Source organism: Copadichromis virginalis, linkage group LG4 (genome assembly GCF_057382275.1).
Source record: "Copadichromis virginalis isolate Kocher_CV1m ecotype Utaka linkage group LG4, C_Virginalis_male_GT1.1, whole genome shotgun sequence".
Lineage (NCBI taxonomy): Eukaryota > Metazoa > Chordata > Actinopteri > Cichliformes > Cichlidae > Copadichromis > Copadichromis virginalis.
In genome coordinates, this window is record NC_140621.1 from 35,039,176 (window position 1) to 35,057,307 (window position 18,132).

An 18,132-nucleotide genomic window follows, 5' to 3' on the forward strand; every position below is an offset into this window, starting at 1 on the left:
TTTTAGAAATAAATTGAGCAATAAAATTCTTATGTAAGGTCCAGGTCTGTGGAGACGCATTAAAAAAGAAAGAAACACAGAGAATTAAAATTTAACAAATACAAAAGTTATATATATCATTATCAAACACATTATGACAATGATATATGGAACAAGGAAACACACAACCATGAGTGATGATGCAACAAAAAGGAGATCTGAGGCTACAAATGGGGGGAGGAAACAACTGGGAGAACAGCTAAAAGTAATCAAGAAAACGATTCAAAGGAAGTAAAACTTCTGTCTCAGAGAAAAACCATTATCAAAATACACCAGGATGTAGCTAACAATGAATCAGACATACACACAACACACAAAGAGAAACACTCCAAACTAAACAAATAATATTAACAAACAGAAATACAGTAAACCACAAAAACTTTAATAATAAACCTTTACGGTAAAGAACCCTGGGACTGTGACACTTTTTCACATTTCTTTGTGTTTTACTGCCACCAACTGTCAGCCAGTGGAACAGCACAGGAGAACCCACAGCAGATAAACATGTCTCACTGTCTTTGTTTGCACACATGACTGCACTTTGTTTTTAAGTTTGGTAGAGCCATCCTTTGAGTGCATTTAATCAATCACGTTTCTTTGACCTGACTTTTTTGGGGGGTCCCTTCAGTGCCCCTTCCTTCTCCACAAAACCTGATGGAGGTGGAGGTTCCTGTTGTGGGAAACAGGAAGTGTAACTGTAACAATGGAGTGGGAAGAATCACTGACAACATGATCTGTGCCGGGTTAAGTGCAGGAGGAAAGGACTCCTGTCAGGTGATTGTTGTTACCTGTGTTTGGCACATTTTCATCTTCTACAGTTTCTTCTCCTCAGCTAACAGTAAATGTTTCTGCTCTCAAAGGGGGATTCAGGAGGTCCAATGGTGATCAAGCAGAACGGTCGCTGGATTCAGGCGGGAGTCGTCAGTTTTGGGGAAGGTTGCGCCTTGCCTAATCGTCCAGGAGTCTACGCCAGAGTATCCCAGTACCAGACCTGGATCAACAGCAAGATCTCCTCCAACCAGCCGGGCTTCATGACGTTCACGTCCACTGGGACCAACAGCGACCTCAGTGTCTCCTGCACAGGACTGCCACCAGTGCCAACCACCACCCCTACTACCACCACCCCTCCAACCACCACCAGCAAACGTATGTTAAGCACCAACCCTAAAACCATCACCTTTGTAGCTACTACCATGGATACCAATACAAAACCCACAAATCCTACAACAACCACCACACCTAAAATCAGAAATGTACTGATCACTATTTTATTTGATTCCAACCAGCTGATACCGAGTTGTGTTTACTTCAGTTTACAAGTTTCCTTTGTCATATAACAGTCATATTATAAGACACTGGATTGAAATGAAATTTTTCACAGACAATGTAATAAATAAAAACCAGAAAACACAAAGAGGTTTTTGATTTAAGAACCTGATGAACGAAGGAAGCGAGGGGGCCTTCACAGTGGAGAAGCCCTTGTTTTTGCATCTGAGACGATCCTCTCAGCCATCACCCTGCGTTGCAGTCTTATTGTCAGTCATGCCACTATACCAGGGTGCGATGCAGCTCATCAGGATGCTCTGAGTAGTGCTTCGGTAAAAGCCTTCTAAGGAAGTGATTCCTCCTAAGGCAGCAAGGATGAGGAAGAGTTCCTCACTTACTTCAACCTCCTGAGGAAGTGCTTGCTGTGCTGAGCCCCTTCTCGGCCAGGTGTGTGGGTTTCAGAGTCCAGGAAAGCCCTTCATTGATGTAGATGCCTGGGAATTTTGTCCTGCTGACCCTCCGATGTGGGATGTCAGCCTTTGTTAAAGCCCACAATCAACTCTTTCCTCCTGTTTATGCTAAGCTAGTAGCTAGCAGTCTCTCACTAACGGTTGCACTTCTGCTCTGTAAGCAGTTTCAACTGAAACTGAAACAGAGTGAAGTGCTTAGTCCTAGCAGAGAGAGCAATAGTACACTCATGTCAACTACATGAGTGTACTATTGCTGTGAGATTTATTACTATTACTGAAGGTTACTCACCACACCAACACCAACTAGATGTTTAAATCTTAATATAAAACGAGTAACAGCATGGTGGACAATAGGTAAGGCTGCACTTTTTGCAGCGATCTCGTGTAGAAAACTAGTATGCTAATATGGTCCACGGCTCTGAACCGTAGTAAAGGGACCTCTGGCTAATACGTCGGGTTCATGTCGGGCTCGTAGCTTTTTTTGAATAATACTTAAAAGTAAAGGTAAAGTAGGGGTGACATGGGCCGTGAGATTGAGACCCAGGCATTAGAGCCTCTTAATGCGTGTTTTGTTTAGGTTTCCACTGGTGTGGAATTACCAAAAATAAAGAGGGCATAGCCTAACATATGAAACAGGAGAAGACCGCTGTGTAATCCATTTATTTCAACAATGTAACTGTATTCTTAGTACCACCTTTTTAAATGGTAACTGTAACGGAATACAGTTACTCATATTTTTTATTTTAAATATGTAAAGCCGGTACATGTATTCCATTACTCTCCAACACCGTCAGTCTCCAACTACTGGGATTCATTTTTTCTAAGAACTTTAACTGATAGTATACACAGGCAAAAATCACATTTTCTCCAGTGATAGATGCTATTTTTTAACATTAAATAAAAATGTTTTGTTTTTTTAAAAGTGTTTCACCTCACACCCAAGTAGCTTCTTTACCTCTAAAACCATCCTAGGATGAACTTGTGTGCTTTCATAAAGTCTAAACTTGCTGACCTGAAATGATAGTTAAAGATTTTAACATTTCTTTGTGTGTGCCTCTGGTTTTTCTCTTTAGCGATATTCTGTGGACAAGCTCCGAAGAATTCTGGCATTTTGGGAGGAACCTCAATGGCGACAGCTGGCTCATGGCCGTGGATGGCGAGCCTGCAGAAGAATGGAAGTCATGTGTGTGGTGGGACTCTGGTGGCCTTGGACTCTGTGCTGAGCAACGCCAACTGTTTCTCAAGGTGAGTTGCCACTGGGGTTGAAGACTCTGATCTAACCAGAGTCTGGAACCTGACTCTGGTTCCAGACTACTACTGCTGACTACTCCTGACATGTTAGCTCTTTATACAGTAAAGTTACAGTGGGATACAAATAATAATGTTTAGGTGGTGGGGGGCCGCGAACAGTTTTCTCGTAAAACAAAGGGGGGCCCAGCAAAAAGGTTTGGGAACCAATGGGTTAGATTATGATACAACTGATGATGTCCATAAAAATTATGAACAGAATTGGTGACAAAGGGCAGCCCTGACGGAGCCCATCACCCACCAGGAATGAGTCAGACTTATTGCCGGCTATGCAGACCAAGCTCTTGCAACGGTCGTATAGGGATCAAATGGCCCGTAGCAAAGGGCCAGACACACCATACTCCCAGAGCACTCCCCACAGGACACCCCGAGGGACACGGTCGAATGCCTTCTCCAAGTCCACAAAACACATGTAGACTGGTTTGGCAAACTCCCATGCGCCGAGAGGATAAAGAGCTGGTCCAGTGTTCCACAACTAGGACAAAAACCGCATTGTTCCTCCTGTAGCTGAGGTTCGACTAATGGATGAACTCTTCTCTCCAGCACCCTGGCATAGACTTTCCCAGGGAGGATGAGGAGTATGATTCCCCTGGAGTTGGAACACACCCTCCGTTCCCCTTTTTTAAAGATGGAGACCACCACCCCAGTGGGTGTCAGTCAAGGGGTACTGCCACTGATATCCACGCAACATTGAGACGTTTCAACCAAGACAGCCCTACAACATCCAGAGCCTTCAGGAACTCGGGGCGGACCTCGTCCACCCCAGGGGCTCTGCCACCAAGAAGTTAACTGCCTCAGTGACCTCGCCCCCAGAGATTGGCGGGTCATCCCCTTTGTCCCCAGACTCTGCTTCCGCCACGGAAGACGTGCCAGTGGGATTGAGGAGGTCCTTGAAGTATTCCTTCCACCGCCTGACGATTTTCTCAGTCGAAGTCAGCAGCACTCCACCTGCACTATACGCAGTGCAGGTAGAATACCGCTTTCCCTTTCTGAGTCGCTTGACAGTTTGCCAGTATCTCTTCGAGGCAGTCCAAAAATCTTTTTCCATGGCCTCTCCGAACTCCTCCCACACCCGAGTTTTTGCTTCTGCCACTGTCCGTGCCGCATTCTGCTTGGCCTGTCGGTACCTATCAGCTGCCTCCAGAGTTCCACAGGCTAACCAAGCCTTCAGTTTGGTGGCTCCCCTCACCTCAGGTGTCCTCCATTTGGTTCAGGGGTTACCACCAGATGTGTCCTGGTGCCACGTGCACTTATGGACACTCTTATGTTCGAACATGGTGTTCGTTAAGTCCAATAACAAAACACCGCTCAGGTTCAGAGTCCAGCCCCTCTCCAGGAGACTGGTTTCAGAGCCCAGGACATGCATTGAGGTGAGCCTGACTATATCTATCTGGTACCTCTCAATCTCACGCACTAGCTCAGGCTTCTTTCCCACCAGAGAGGAGACATTCCATGTCCCAATTGCCAGTCTTGGTAGCCGCGGATCGGACCGCCAGGGCCTTTGCTCCTGGCCGGCGCCCGGCACACATTGCACCCAACCCTGACGGTGCCTCCTGTGGGTGGTGGGTCTGCAGGAAGATGCGCCAATGTCCCTTTTTTGGGCTGTGCCCAACCGCGCCCCATGGACTAAGGCCCAGTCACCAGACGCTCGCCCTCGGGCAACCTCCCAGGGCCTGGCTCCAGGGCAGGGTAAACTGTTCCCTGGATGTTTTCCTCATAAGGGTCTTATGAATCGCTCTTTGTCTGGTCCCTCACTCAGGACCAATTTGCCATGGGAAACCCTACGAGGGGGCGGAGGAGACTTTAAACACTTTTTACTTAAATCCAGCTTCACGTTAAATGTGACACTTTTTACCTGGCATAGACTAATCCAGAGCTTCCCAAACTGTGGGGCCCACTCCCTAAGGGGGGGGGGGGGGGGGGAATAGGGGGGTGCAGAGCCATTGCAGGGGGGTGCGGTATGAAAAGGAAAAAAAAGAACGCTTGGACACTGCTAGCATAATGGACAGGTTTTGGACGGGGCGCCCACACAAACGCAAAGCAGGAGATGAAGCATCGCTGAATATGTTTCCAAACCAACTTCATTCTAAGCCAAAGACTAGAAAATCTGCTGAAGCATATTTTTCCTTTGGCTTCACCTGCACAAGTGCCACGGTAGGTCTCCCCTGCAGAATTGTTTTTCCTTCGTCGGGAGCACATGTTGGGCTCTTCAAATCACAGACAAACAGGATCCCACATTTTTGATTTTTAGTTCACAAACACTTCTTGTAACGACTAACTACTCCTGACATTTTGGAGATGTTTGCTCTTTATACAGTAAAGTTACAGTGGGATACAAATAACATCAGGCTGATCCTGCCACGATTTGTTCCCCCGGTTCAAATCAAGGACAAACAGTATCCCACAGTTGTTTATGTTTTGAAGCCATTTTGCACAGAGAGGCATTTTTTGAAAAATGTATTGATAGCAATGTTGAACATTATTCTCCAAAAGTTAATTCTGTTCATCTGGACGTAGCGCTTTGTGGGAGAAACGTTTCGTCACTCATCCAAGTGACTTCTTCAGTCTCAGCTGACTGCAGGTTTCCCCAAATCTTATAAACAGTACATTTGCATAATGGCTGAAGCCAGCCCACTGAAGGAACAATGGGCTGGGACAGGGGTCAGCAACACCCAAAGAGCCACTTGGACCTGGTTTCCACGCAAAACAAAACACCGAGAGCCGTAAATACTTTCTCCGCAAATACCCTCCGCCGACGCTAATCCGCTGCAGGTGTGTGGCATCCTCCTTGGGCGTGGCCAGTCATCCACAGGCCTGACGTGCCTGTAGCCCGGAGCACAACCACGCACACACACATAGGCTGTATCCCAATTCAGGGTCTGCAGCCTTAAAGGCCGCATTTTAAGGCCGATTACGTCACAGCGACGCGACAAAGGCTGTCCCAATTCGAAGGCTGCTCGAAATGCGGCCCTCAAATGCGTCCTTCATTTCCCTGAATTTTAAGGCTGTGGCGGTGTAGACTTCGTAGCCCAACGTATCCCAGAATGCATAGCGCAGCGGTGGGTGTGGATAATTTTGCTGAAAAAAAAACGCCGGATGAGGGGCGCCCAAAGAGTAACTTAGTAAACTAAGTGCTGAATATTATGTCACTTATTTATGTGCAAATGTTTAATAACGAAGAACATTGAACATTACTGTTGGCCACATGTCGGCAAAGTCATGTGACATTAGTGACGTTTGTACTAACTTGGTTTTAAAGCCTTTACTTTAAAATATACGCCGTTCAATAGCTGAGCTTAATCTCACAGAGAATGATCAAAGCTCATGTAGAAACAAACAAATGAACAAAAGATTTTCTCCTTCATTTCTGTCAAACACAGCTGTATGACACGTTTCCAGCTGTTAGTATCATGGTTGCTAGGCAACCTGGGCAGCGCAACAGAGGCTAGACCGTCCCATTTCACAAGCCTCGCACTTCCGGCCTTAGCGGTCTTTGAGAGAATTTGCATACTTATGATTAAGGAACTGACCTCCCAGCCCATTGTTCCTTCAGTGGGCTGGTTTCAGTCATGATGCAAATGTACTGTTTATAAGATTTGGGGAAACCTGCAGTCAGCTGAGACTGAAGAAGTCACTTGGATGATGACGAAACATTTCTCCCACAAAACTCTACGTCCAGATGAACAGAATCAACTTTTGGAGACTTACTTTCCTGGATGATTGAGATGCATCAAGACGTTGAACATTATTACACAGGAAAAAACAACTGCACGTAAAATAATCACACCGTGACGCCTCTGCCTTTCTAAATATAGGGACAGTAACTGCGTGTGTGTATGTAAGCGTGTAAAACTTAAAAAAGATAGTCAGATTAACAGTATTTTGTCTCTATCTGCCATTCTGTAATTCATCTCATGTAAACAATACAGGAAACAGTTCACAAAGACGCAGACTAAACACAAGACTAAAGCAATACTAAACACGAGGGCACAAGAACCACAGACTATAAATAATAATAATCAACAAGACAGAGATAAAGAATAACCCATAATACAAAATCAAACCAAAACATAAGAAACTCAAAATGCCATGACAGTTTGAGTGTGGATGAAACAGCTGCATTTTCAAAAATACCCATGTAGGTGTGGACATAGCGTAAAAGAGTTAGTAGTTAATTTTATTACTACCTGTAATTTATTGCAGTTCACTTGTATTTTTTTAATCGTTTTCTTGTAAAACACACGGGGGCCTAGTACAAAAAGTGTGGGAACCACTGGAGTAATCCATGGTATAAATTAATTCAATTCAATTCAATTTTATTTATATAGCGCCAAATCACAACAAAAGTCGCCTCAAGGCGCTTTATATTGTACATATATAATATGTATATATCATACAGAGAAAAACCCAACAATCATATGACCCCCTATGAGCAGCACTTTGATGACACTGGGAAGAAAAAACTGCCTTTTAACAGGAAGAAACCTCCAGCAGAACCAGGCTCAGGGAGGGGCGGGGCCATCTGCTGTGATTGGTTGGGGTGAGAGAAGGAAGACAGGATGAAGACATGCTGTGGAAGAGAGACAGAGGTTAATAACAGATATGATTCAATGCAGAGAGGTCTGTTAATACATAGTAAGTGAGAAAGGTGACTGGAAAGTAAAAACTCAATGCATCATGGGAATCCCCAGCAGCCTACGTCTATTGCAGCATAACTAAGGGAGGATTCAGGGTCACCTGGTCCAGCCCTAACTATATGCTTTAGCAAAGAGGAAAGTAGAGATAGTGTCTGTCTCCTGAAAAATTAGCCAGGTATAGTGTATTATACAGGTAGTGTTTTATGATGTCCTGCTCTAAGAACCACTTATACTTCTGTGTTAAATGTAGTCTGTAGGTATATCATATTTTACAGCATAACCTGATGTACACCTCCATAGAAATATGATTATGCTTTCACTCAGACTGGAATGACTGTGATTGGCTCGTTTGCTACCTTTGTTTTCTCCTATGCATTTCTGGTTACTTTTTCTTCCCAGTGCCCTTTCAAAATCTACAGGAAGAGAATCAACAAACTCCATCAAGAGCTAGTATTTCAGCAGCAACATTACCAAACAACTCAGACCCACCATACATGAGTATGAACGATAGATGCGGGCCACATGCATAGGCTACGTTTTAGGCCCAAAATAGAGCAAAAGTATGCATTAAGCACTAGTCTATACACAGTTGCTACGAATCAGCAAGCACCTTTGTATTGCACTTCCAGCCCCACTCCTCAGTTACATTTCTTTAAGTCAGTATTTCATGCTGACTTAATGTCAGTTCTGCATGGATGACACTGATGTCAGGAATGCTCCCTTCTATATGGCTCATCTTCTCCCCAGCTTGTGTTTGCAAATTATGCTTGAAGAAAGGTGGGGAGGTTTAACACAGCCATTACAGGTTGACATAACGAGTTCAAATCTGTAAAACTTGGGTCCCATGAAGTTGAGTGTAAAGGTGTAGATCTTGTTTGAAGCTGATGAAATTTATGTTTGTGTGCTTCGTTCCTCCCACAGCTCCCCTGTAGCGTCCGAGTGGACTGTCGTGTTGGGGCGTCTGAAGCTAAATGGATCCAACCCCTTTGAGGTGACGCTGAATGTGACAAATATCACTCTGAGCAACACGACCGGGACCAACATAGCCATCCTCCGTCTATCTGCCCAGCCCACCCTGACCGACTACATCCAGCCCATCTGCTTGGACAACGGGAGAACCTTCGCCGAGGGCTTGGCGTGCTGGGCGGCCGGTTGGAGTCCTGGAAGAGGAGGAGGTGAGTCAGCAACATGAAGGCTGACAGAGTTCTGCCCAGACTCTGCACCAGTCCATCTCTCAGATTACACATGTGGACCACTGCACTTACAGTTTCTTTAGTCAAACATCAGGATTTTCTTATCTTTCATGATGTTAGCTGAGGAAGTTATGCAGCAGTTTCAGACCTCGGTGGTAAACTGTGGGAACTCATCATCGAGTGAGAGCATCTGTACAGACGTGTTTGCACTGCAGCAGGTAAATGACTGGATTCTTCTTCTTATAACACTGTCTGCTGACATGTTGTTTATTCTGGATCTTGGATTTAGCTGCTTTTCAGAAGCAAAGCTTTAAACAAAGTTCTCTGATTTCTCCAAATGTTCAGAAACTGAATAAAACTCTTTAAAATTGTTTAAACCTTTAGCTGGAAGATTTTAAAGTGTTTTTAGCAGCTCTGACTGATGACTGTGTACATGTAGATTTTATGTCCCGATGACCTATAGTTTAGAAAATACATAAATTAGGTGCCCATTTCAATATGGAAGCTGAGTGGTCAGATTTGAAGAGCACCTTCAAAACAAAATGAATCCTGAAATGCTCTGACTAGGGCAATACAAGGAAAATATAATATTGTGATATTTTTTGGCTATATTGTGAAACACGATAAATAATGTAATATGTCTTGAGGCCAAGCGCAAAGGGGCTTAGCTGCAGTTTAAACCTCTGTGCAGTCAAGTTTCTTTATATAAATATTGGCATGTGTGTATCCACAGAAACCTCTGAATCTCAGCTACAACCACCAACTGATAATATTAATGATACATTCACAGCGTGCGGGAGAAACAAAAACTCACAGTGAATTATGTGTAGACGGCTTAATATTTCCATTGCAACCTATACTCAATGGTTACGATTAAGGCATTTTAACCATCATACGTAGAATATTATAGATTATAATAATAACTGACCCTTTCCGTATGTTCAGGGTGATTCTGGCGGTCCGCTGATGTGTAAGCAGAGCGGCTCTTGGTTCCAGGCGGTCGTGTTAACAGCTCCAAGCTCCTCTGCCAGGAGGAGACGAAGCTCAGTCATGACCTTCACCAGAGTGAGCACCTTTGATGCCTTTCTGACGAAGACGCTGGGGACCCTCTTGTCTCCAGCCTCTAACACCACCACAACTACCTCACGCCCCGTATCACAAAGCAGCGGGGGTCATCCTGCTCATTCCTTCATCTTTGTCTTCTTCCATCTCCTCAGCCTCACCGTTTGTCTCCAGCTCTTCCTGTAGAGAGTTTGACTTGATCGACATGATGTGATGGACACAAATGAATGTGAACAAGCTTTGACTCTAAGACTTTACAGGCTTAAAGCTGTGCCTGCTAATCTTTGACTTGATTCTGCCTCAATCGGTTATCTAGAGCTCAGTGGTGACGTTTGGGCAGGTTTACTGTAAGCTAAGGGTAACTTTAGTGTACCACTACCAAGAAAATTAAGCTAGTTGTGTAATGCGTGCCATATCATTTTTGAGGCGCAGCATTTTTATCATGAATTCTGACTCATAGTGTGTACTGTACACTTGTTTATGATTATATACGTACCCCAGACTTGACAAGATGTTTGCCAGACGACTTGCAGATGAATAACATGAACAACTACGTACCTGTGCACAGGTAGCTGCTTTTTTGCAAACAGTTTTACTTTCCCACCAAATTTAAGTTGTCTTTTATTCGAACTAATGCCCATGTGCTCGAGTGATGAATAAAACCGATTAATAATTTTTTATTCTGTAAAGAAGATCTTTCTTCTGATTTCCAGCTCCATGTCTTTATTATTTATGTTCACTTTACTCCTGCTCTAATGTGATGGTGGCACCAGGCGTCGGAGCTAAACTTTGGTATAAAAATGAAGAATTCCTTTAAACTTGCACTGAACATGAAAATTTATCCCAGCAGTTCATTATCTGCACTTGTTACATACATATCTATATATTTGAGGTAATAACGGTGAATGGTGTTTCTAAATCGTTCATTCATTTTCAGGAGTGTTGTGTAATTCTAACAAAATTGTAACACAAATACTGCTAATGGCATATCCTGCAGTCGTAATTAATCTGATTTAAAGAAACATATTTTGGAGCTCTCAGGAGCAGGATGATGATCGGGCTGTTCCTCATCTACCTCGTGTCTGGGCCACAACGCTAAGTACTCAAACTATTGAACTGCAGTGGAAAACAAATGTGTAATTTGAAGGAAAAACAATAAATATCCAGTAAATGCAAAAAATAAATAAATAAATAAATAAATAAATAAATATATATTAGGGGTGCAACGATACACAAAATTCACGGTTCGGTTCGGTTCGATACTTTGGTGTCACGGTTCGATATTTTTTCGATACAAAAAAAATGTTCATGCCTTTTTAATTTGTCATTTATTAAAATTATAAATATATATTTTAACTCAAAAGTACAGTTTTTAAATTTAACCCTAACCCTTGTGCGTGTTTTTTATTTTGACAGCGAATGCGCACCTGCGGACCACTTATGTGCAGCCCTGGTTATTTAGCTCATCATATTGCAGCCACAGAAATAATTTTGTCCATGAAACCATAAAGCTGCACTTTCTTTTTGCCTTATAGTCTGATTTGTGGTAAGCTTTTCTTTGGCTGTCACTTCTTCACCCTGACCTGTCTTATTTGGCTCAGCAGAACTAAAATATATATCTGTCTGTGAAGGTTCTCAGTCATCCAGGTCATCGTAGTCAAATATAAATCCTGCTGCTTTTACACACACACTCACTCAGCGATTCTCTGCGCGATCAACCTCTCACATGTTTAAGCTTGCTGCGGGAGATTTCACTTGTCATGTTTGCATAGTAAGCTAACGATTAATAAGACGATGTCAGAGGAATTGGTGCACAAATTATCATCACTCACAGATCAGTGCTGTCGCTCTCTATACACAGTTCGCACGATTGCAAAGTGAAAGCAAAAAAACAAGCGCAAATTCAAACGCGACTTCAATATGTCACATATTGACAGTGGCTCACCGATGCCAATGACATAATTACCCAGCTACATTTCCGAAAGAATGCAAAAGCATTGACATATATTTTTCCTTCCTACAATAGCCCGACGGGCAGGGCAGAGATAGATTTTGGTACCCCGACTGAAAAAATCACTAGCCCCGGGACGTTGGGCTAGCGATATTGCGAGCAAATGCACATTTCTATGTTTCAATGGTATCTGATTGAGGAATCACTCATCTTTGGAAAAGAGAGTTTATTACAGAGAAATGTCTCTTTCCAAAATAAAAGCTATACTATCCGCTTCTTCTGGGCTATATTCTCAGCAGCATATTAAACAGCTGTCTAAATGACTCGGCTAAAGTTAGTAGCATGCTTGCTTGTTTTTTTTCTGCTTCCACTTGTCTTTGCACTACGATGATGTCGGCGTAAATGTGCAGTCATATTCGTTGTGTTCCCACTAGTGCTTTCAGGTTAATCTCGTTGAAATGACCTTAACGCCACAACACGGCAAATCTCCGTTAACGAGCTACCGCTGATCGCCCCGTGCATGGGGCTAGACGGCCAACACGTTAACGAGCTAACTGCGCTAACACACTAGTTCCCACCCATGTAATTGAGCATTGCATGGCACATCCAACATACTGTTTTACTTTAGTCCATGACTCGCTTACCTTCAGGGTCATACGTCACATGAAAACCAAAATAATTCCAAACGCCAGATCTGAATGAGGGTGGGGGAGGTCCATGTTGTAAGGAGAGCTTAACTTCTGTCTCGCTAGCTTGCCCTGCGCTCTTCCTTCTGACGATGCTGTCTGTGTTGAGCGCTCAGTGAATCTGCGTTCGACTACTCCGCCTAGGCTGCACTGTCGACCCTAGGCGGAGTAGTCGAACGCAGATTCACTGAGCGCTCAACACAGACAGCATCGTCAGAAGGAAAGTTGATAAAATAAATTACAAATGTTGTATTGTTCGATACATATGCGTACCGAACCGAAAGCACTGTATCGAACGGTACAATATCGATACGAATATCGTTGCACCCCTTATATATATATATATATATATATATATATATATATATATATATATATATATATATAAAACCCTATGTCTTTCTTTGTTTTCGATACATATATTCATTGTGGGATGTTTTTTGGGGGTTTTTTTTTTTAGATCATTGGGGAATTTTTCTGGGGAAAACCTGGTCTTGTTAGCAGACATGGCATCCATCCCACTTTGGATGGCGCAGCTCTCATTTCTAGAAATCTGGTCAGACCTGTTAAACCCTCAAAAACATGATTGTCCAGAGTTGGGACCAGGAAGCAGAGTTGCAGTCTTACATGCCTCTACTCCACTCCGTCTTATTAATCAACCACAGACCCTGACAGTGTGATGTAGAGGCTGTGTGTAGGCACCAGAGATGGGCAGTAACACGTTATGCGTTACTGTAATCCGATTACTTTTTTCAAGTAACGAGTAAAGTAAGGGATTACTATTGCAAAAACGGTAATTGGATTACTGTTACTTTCCCGTAGGAACGCTGCGTTACTGCGTTACTAAAGCCGTGATTTTTTTGCGAGAATGTCTCACGACAGTGATGTAAGCGAGTGCGACGTTCGTGACAACAGCTGTGTGCAGATCAACAATGGAATATATATCGAGTGCAGAGAGAGTATGAGCATGCAGCGTTTAAAGCGTGGAAGTACTGACCTTACTTTGAGTTTGATTCCATAAAAAGTGACAAAAACATTAGTGTCCGCTGTGCGTGGGAAGAAAACTTCTTTTTACAGCGAAAAAAACCCCTAAACTTCCAAACAAGCACCGAGTAGCTACGACGTAATGGGAAACTCACAGAGAAACTCACGGATTCTTCCACTGACCGCGGCACACCTGCACCAGGGTAAACCTCCGCCTACCTCACTCCTGCTTTACAGGTGAAAATAGAGCAACAGGACCGCTGAGTCTTTGCCTTTATTTATTTTCTGCTGTGTTTTACTTGCATCTATTTGAAAGCGCGAGTGTAAACACACACAAATATATATATATATATATATATATATATATATATTTTTATGTGGTGGAATGTGCAGAAAATAGGTTTAAATATTAAACAAATTTCTTCCAGTCAGAGAATGTTGCATATAATAAAATTTTTGCTTGATGCATAAAGTTAAAAGATTAAAACTAATAAAACAAGTTTTAAAAACAGACTTTTCCATTTGATTACATGTTGTATGATGGATTATGCAGAAAAAGTAGAATTGGGCTGAAAGATCTATTGCTTTATCACCTGTTCAGGTTGTAAATTGTATTTTTAAAAAGTCACTAAGTAGCTAAGTAATTAATTACTTTTGAAAATAAGTAATCAGTAAAGTAACGGGATTACTTTTTTGGGGAAGTAATCAGTAATTAATTACTGACTCTTGGTGTTCGCTGGCTCTGCGGTAGAGTATCACTTCCTGTTCCTGCTCAAACACAGTGGTGTTTCTGAGTAGCTTATTTGCTTAGCAATTTTATTAACAACTTTTAAATACATTCTTCTTTCATAGTATAATCTTCACGTACTTCATCCGAAGCACACTTTCTGTGTACTCACTACCTAATTTATAGCCAAAGTATTCACTCACTGTCTCTGTACTGTTTCGCTAGCGTAGCTTAGCTCGTAGCCGACTCGTTAGCAGCATGGCCTCTTCTGTCCCTGTCCCTCCTGCACTTTCTTCCTCATTGTGTCAGATGTTTAGTTACTCCACGGCCTCCTTTAGCAGTAATGATATCTGTAACAAATGTAGCATATTTGCAGCTCTGGAGGCCAGGATTACTGAATTGGAGACTCGGCTTCGCACCCTTCATTCACCCATAGCTAGCCAGGCCCCTGTAGCTGGTGCAGCCGAAGATAGCATAGGCCCCGCTAGCTGTTCCCCGGCAGACCCCAAGCAGCTGGGGAAAGAGGGCGGCTGGGTGATGGTGAGGAGGAAGCATAGTCCTAAACAGAAGCCCCAGGTACACCACCAACCCGTTCATGTGTCTAACCGTTTTTCCCCACTTGGCGACACACCCGCCGGGGGTCAAACTCTGGTAATTGGTGATTCTGTTCTCAGACATGTGAAGCTGGAGACACCGGCAACCATAGTCAATTGTCTTCCAGGGGCCAGAGCAGGCGACATTGAAGGAAATTTAAAACTGCTGGCTAAGGGTAAACGTAAATTCAGTAAAATCATAATTCACGTCGGCAGTAATGACACCCGGTTACGCCAATCGGAGGTCACTAAAATCAATATTGAATCGGTGTGCAACTTTGCCAAAACAATGTCGGACTCTGTAGTTTTCTCTGGTCCCCTCCCCAATCAGACCAGGAGTGACATGTTTAGCCGCATGTTCTCCTTAAATTGCTGGCTGTCTGAGTGGTGTCCCAGAAACGATGTGGGCTTCATAGATAATTGGCAAACCTTCTGGAGGAAACCTGGTCTTGTTAGGAGAGACGGCATCCATCCCACTTTGGATGGAGCAGCTCTCATTTCTAGAAATATGGACAAATTTATTAAACCCCCCAAAATATGACTATCCAGAGTTGGGACCAGGAAGCAGAGTTGCAGTCTTACACGCCTCTCTGCAGCTTCTCTCCTCCTGCTACCCCCCCAAAAACCCATCTCCATAGAGACTGTGTCAGCTTCCAAACAGACAAAAAACAAACTAAAAACCAGCAACAAACAACTTAAACATAAACAATCACAAAGAAAGAACAATACAGTATCCACATCTGAACCAAAGAGTAAAACAGTGAAATGTGGATTATTAAATATTAGGTCTCTCTCCTCCAAGTCTCTGTTAGTACATGACTTAATAATTGATCAACAAATCGATTTACTCTGCCTTACAGAAACCTGGTTGCAGCAGGATGATTATGTTAGTTTAAATGAATCAACACCCCCGAGTCATTCTAACTACCAGAAACCTCGAAGCACAGGCCGAGGGGGAGGTGTGGCAGCAATTTTTCACACCAGCCTATTAATCAACCAAAGACCCAGACAGACTTTTAATTCATTTGAAAGCCTGATGCTCAGCCTCGTCCACCCCAGCTGTGAAAGTCAGAAACCAGTCTTACTTGTTATCATCTATCGTCCACCTGGACCTTACACAGAGTTTCTGTCTGATTTCTCAGACTTTATATCTAATTTAGTTCTGAGCTCAGATAAAATAATTATTGTGGGTGATTTTAACATCCATGTAGATGCTAAAAATGACAGCCTCAACATGGCATTTAGTCTGTTATTAGACTCAATTGGCTTCTCTCAAAATGTAAAAGAACCCACCCACCACTTTAATCACACTCTAGATCTTGTTTTAACATATGGCATAGAAACTGAACATTTAACAGTGTTTCCTGAAAACCCTCTGCTGTCTGATCATTTCCTGATAACATTTACATTTACAATAATTGATTACACAGCGGTGGAGAGTAGACTTTATCAAAGTAGATGTCTTTCTGAAAGCACTGTAACTAAGTTTAAGAATATAATCCACCCACTGTTATCATCTTCAATGCCCTGTACCAACACAGAGCAGAGCAGCTATCTGAACGCTACCCCAACAGAGGTCGATTATCTTGTTAATAATTTCACCTCCTCACTACGTACGACTCTGGATACTGTAGCTCCTGTGAAAACTAAGGTCTCTAATCAGAAGTACCTGACTCCGTGGTATAATTCTGAAACACGTACCCTAAAGCAGATGACTCGTAATCTGGAGAGGAAATGGCGTGTCACAAATTTAGAGGATCATCATTTAGCCTGGAGAAATAGTTTGCTGCTTTATAAGAAAGCCCTCCGCAAAGCCAGAACATCTTACTATTCATCACTGATTGAAGAAAATAAGAACAACCCCAGGTTTCTCTTCAGCACTGTAGCCAGGCTGACAAACAGTCAGAGCTCTTTTGAGCCAACCATCCCTTTAACGTTAACTAGTAATGACTTCATGAACTTCTTCACAAATAACATTTTTATCATTAGAGAAAAAATTACCAATAATCATCCCACAGATGTAATATTATCTACAGCTACTCTTAGTACCATTGATGTTAAGTTAGACTCTTTTTCTCCAATTGATCTTTCTGAGTTAACTTCAATAATTACTTCCTCCAAACCATCAACGTGTCTTTTAGACCCCATTCCTACAAAACTGCTCAAAGAAGTCCTGCCATTAATTAATTCTTCGATCTTAAATATGATCAACCTATCTCTAATAATCGGCTATGTACTACAGGCCTTCAAGCTGGCTGTAGTTAAACCTTTACTCAAAAAGCATCTCTAGACCCAGCAGTCTTAGCTAATTATAGGCCAATCTCCAACCTTCCTTTCATATCAAACATCCTTGAAAGAGTAGTTGTCAAACAGCTAACAGATCATCTGCAGAGGTTTATTTGAAGAGTTTCAGTCAGGTTTCAGAGCTCATCACAGCACAGAAACAGCTTTAGTGAAGGTTACAAATGATCTTCTTATGGCCTCTGACAGTGGACTCATCTCTGTGCTTGTCCTGCTAGACCTCAGTGCAGCGTTCGATACTGTCGACCATAATATCCTATTAGAGCGATTAGAACATGCTGTAGGTATTACAGGTACTGTGCTGCAGTGGTTTGTATCATATCTATCTAATAGACTCCAGTTTGTGCATGTAAATGGAGAGTCCTCTTCACATACTGAGGTTAATTATGGAGTTCCACAGGGTTCAGTGCTAGGACCAATTCTGTTTACATTATACATGCTTCCCTTAGGCAGCATCATTAGAAGGCATAGCATACATTTTCACTGCTATGCAGATGACACCCAGCTCTATCTGTCCATGAAGCCAGATAACACACACCAATGAGTTAAACTGCAGGAATGTCTTAAAGACATAAAGACCTGGATGGCCGCTAACTTTCTGCTTCTTAATTCAGATCAAACTGAGGTTATTGTACTCGGCCCTGAAAAGCTTAGAAATATGGTATCTAACCAGATTCTTACTCTGGATGGCATTACCTCGGCCTCCAGTAACGCTGTGAGGAACCTTGGAGTCATGTTTGACCAGGACATGTCCTTCAATGCACATATTAAACAAATATGTAAGACTGCTTTCTTCCATTTGTGCAACATCTCTAAAATTAGAAATATCCTGTCTCAGAGTGACGCTGAAAAACTAGTTCATGCATTTATTACTTCCAGGCTGGACGACTGTAATTCATTATTATCAGGATGTCC

The 18,132-nt window shown here is 42.8% G+C and overlaps 1 protein-coding gene across 3 annotated transcripts in view; it reads left to right on the forward strand.

Annotated features, from left to right (window-relative positions):
• LOC146712020 (transmembrane protease serine 9) overlaps nucleotides 1–10,681 on the forward strand; it is a 28,305-nt gene extending 17,624 nt beyond the window's left edge. For all 3 annotated transcript variants that reach the window (XM_085455115.1, XM_085455113.1, XM_085455114.1), the window contains exons 5-10: nucleotides 668–813; nucleotides 900–1,185; nucleotides 2,849–3,020; nucleotides 8,642–8,895; nucleotides 9,034–9,131; nucleotides 9,859–10,681. In XM_085455115.1, the coding sequence (XP_085311241.1) occupies nucleotides 668–813; nucleotides 900–1,185; nucleotides 2,849–3,020; nucleotides 8,642–8,895; nucleotides 9,034–9,131; nucleotides 9,859–10,161 (1,259 nt within the window). In that variant the 3' untranslated portion in view covers nucleotides 10,162–10,681. The remainder of the gene's footprint in view (nucleotides 1–667; nucleotides 814–899; nucleotides 1,186–2,848; nucleotides 3,021–8,641; nucleotides 8,896–9,033; nucleotides 9,132–9,858) is intronic.
• Nucleotides 10,682–18,132: the final 7,451 nt, after the last annotated feature.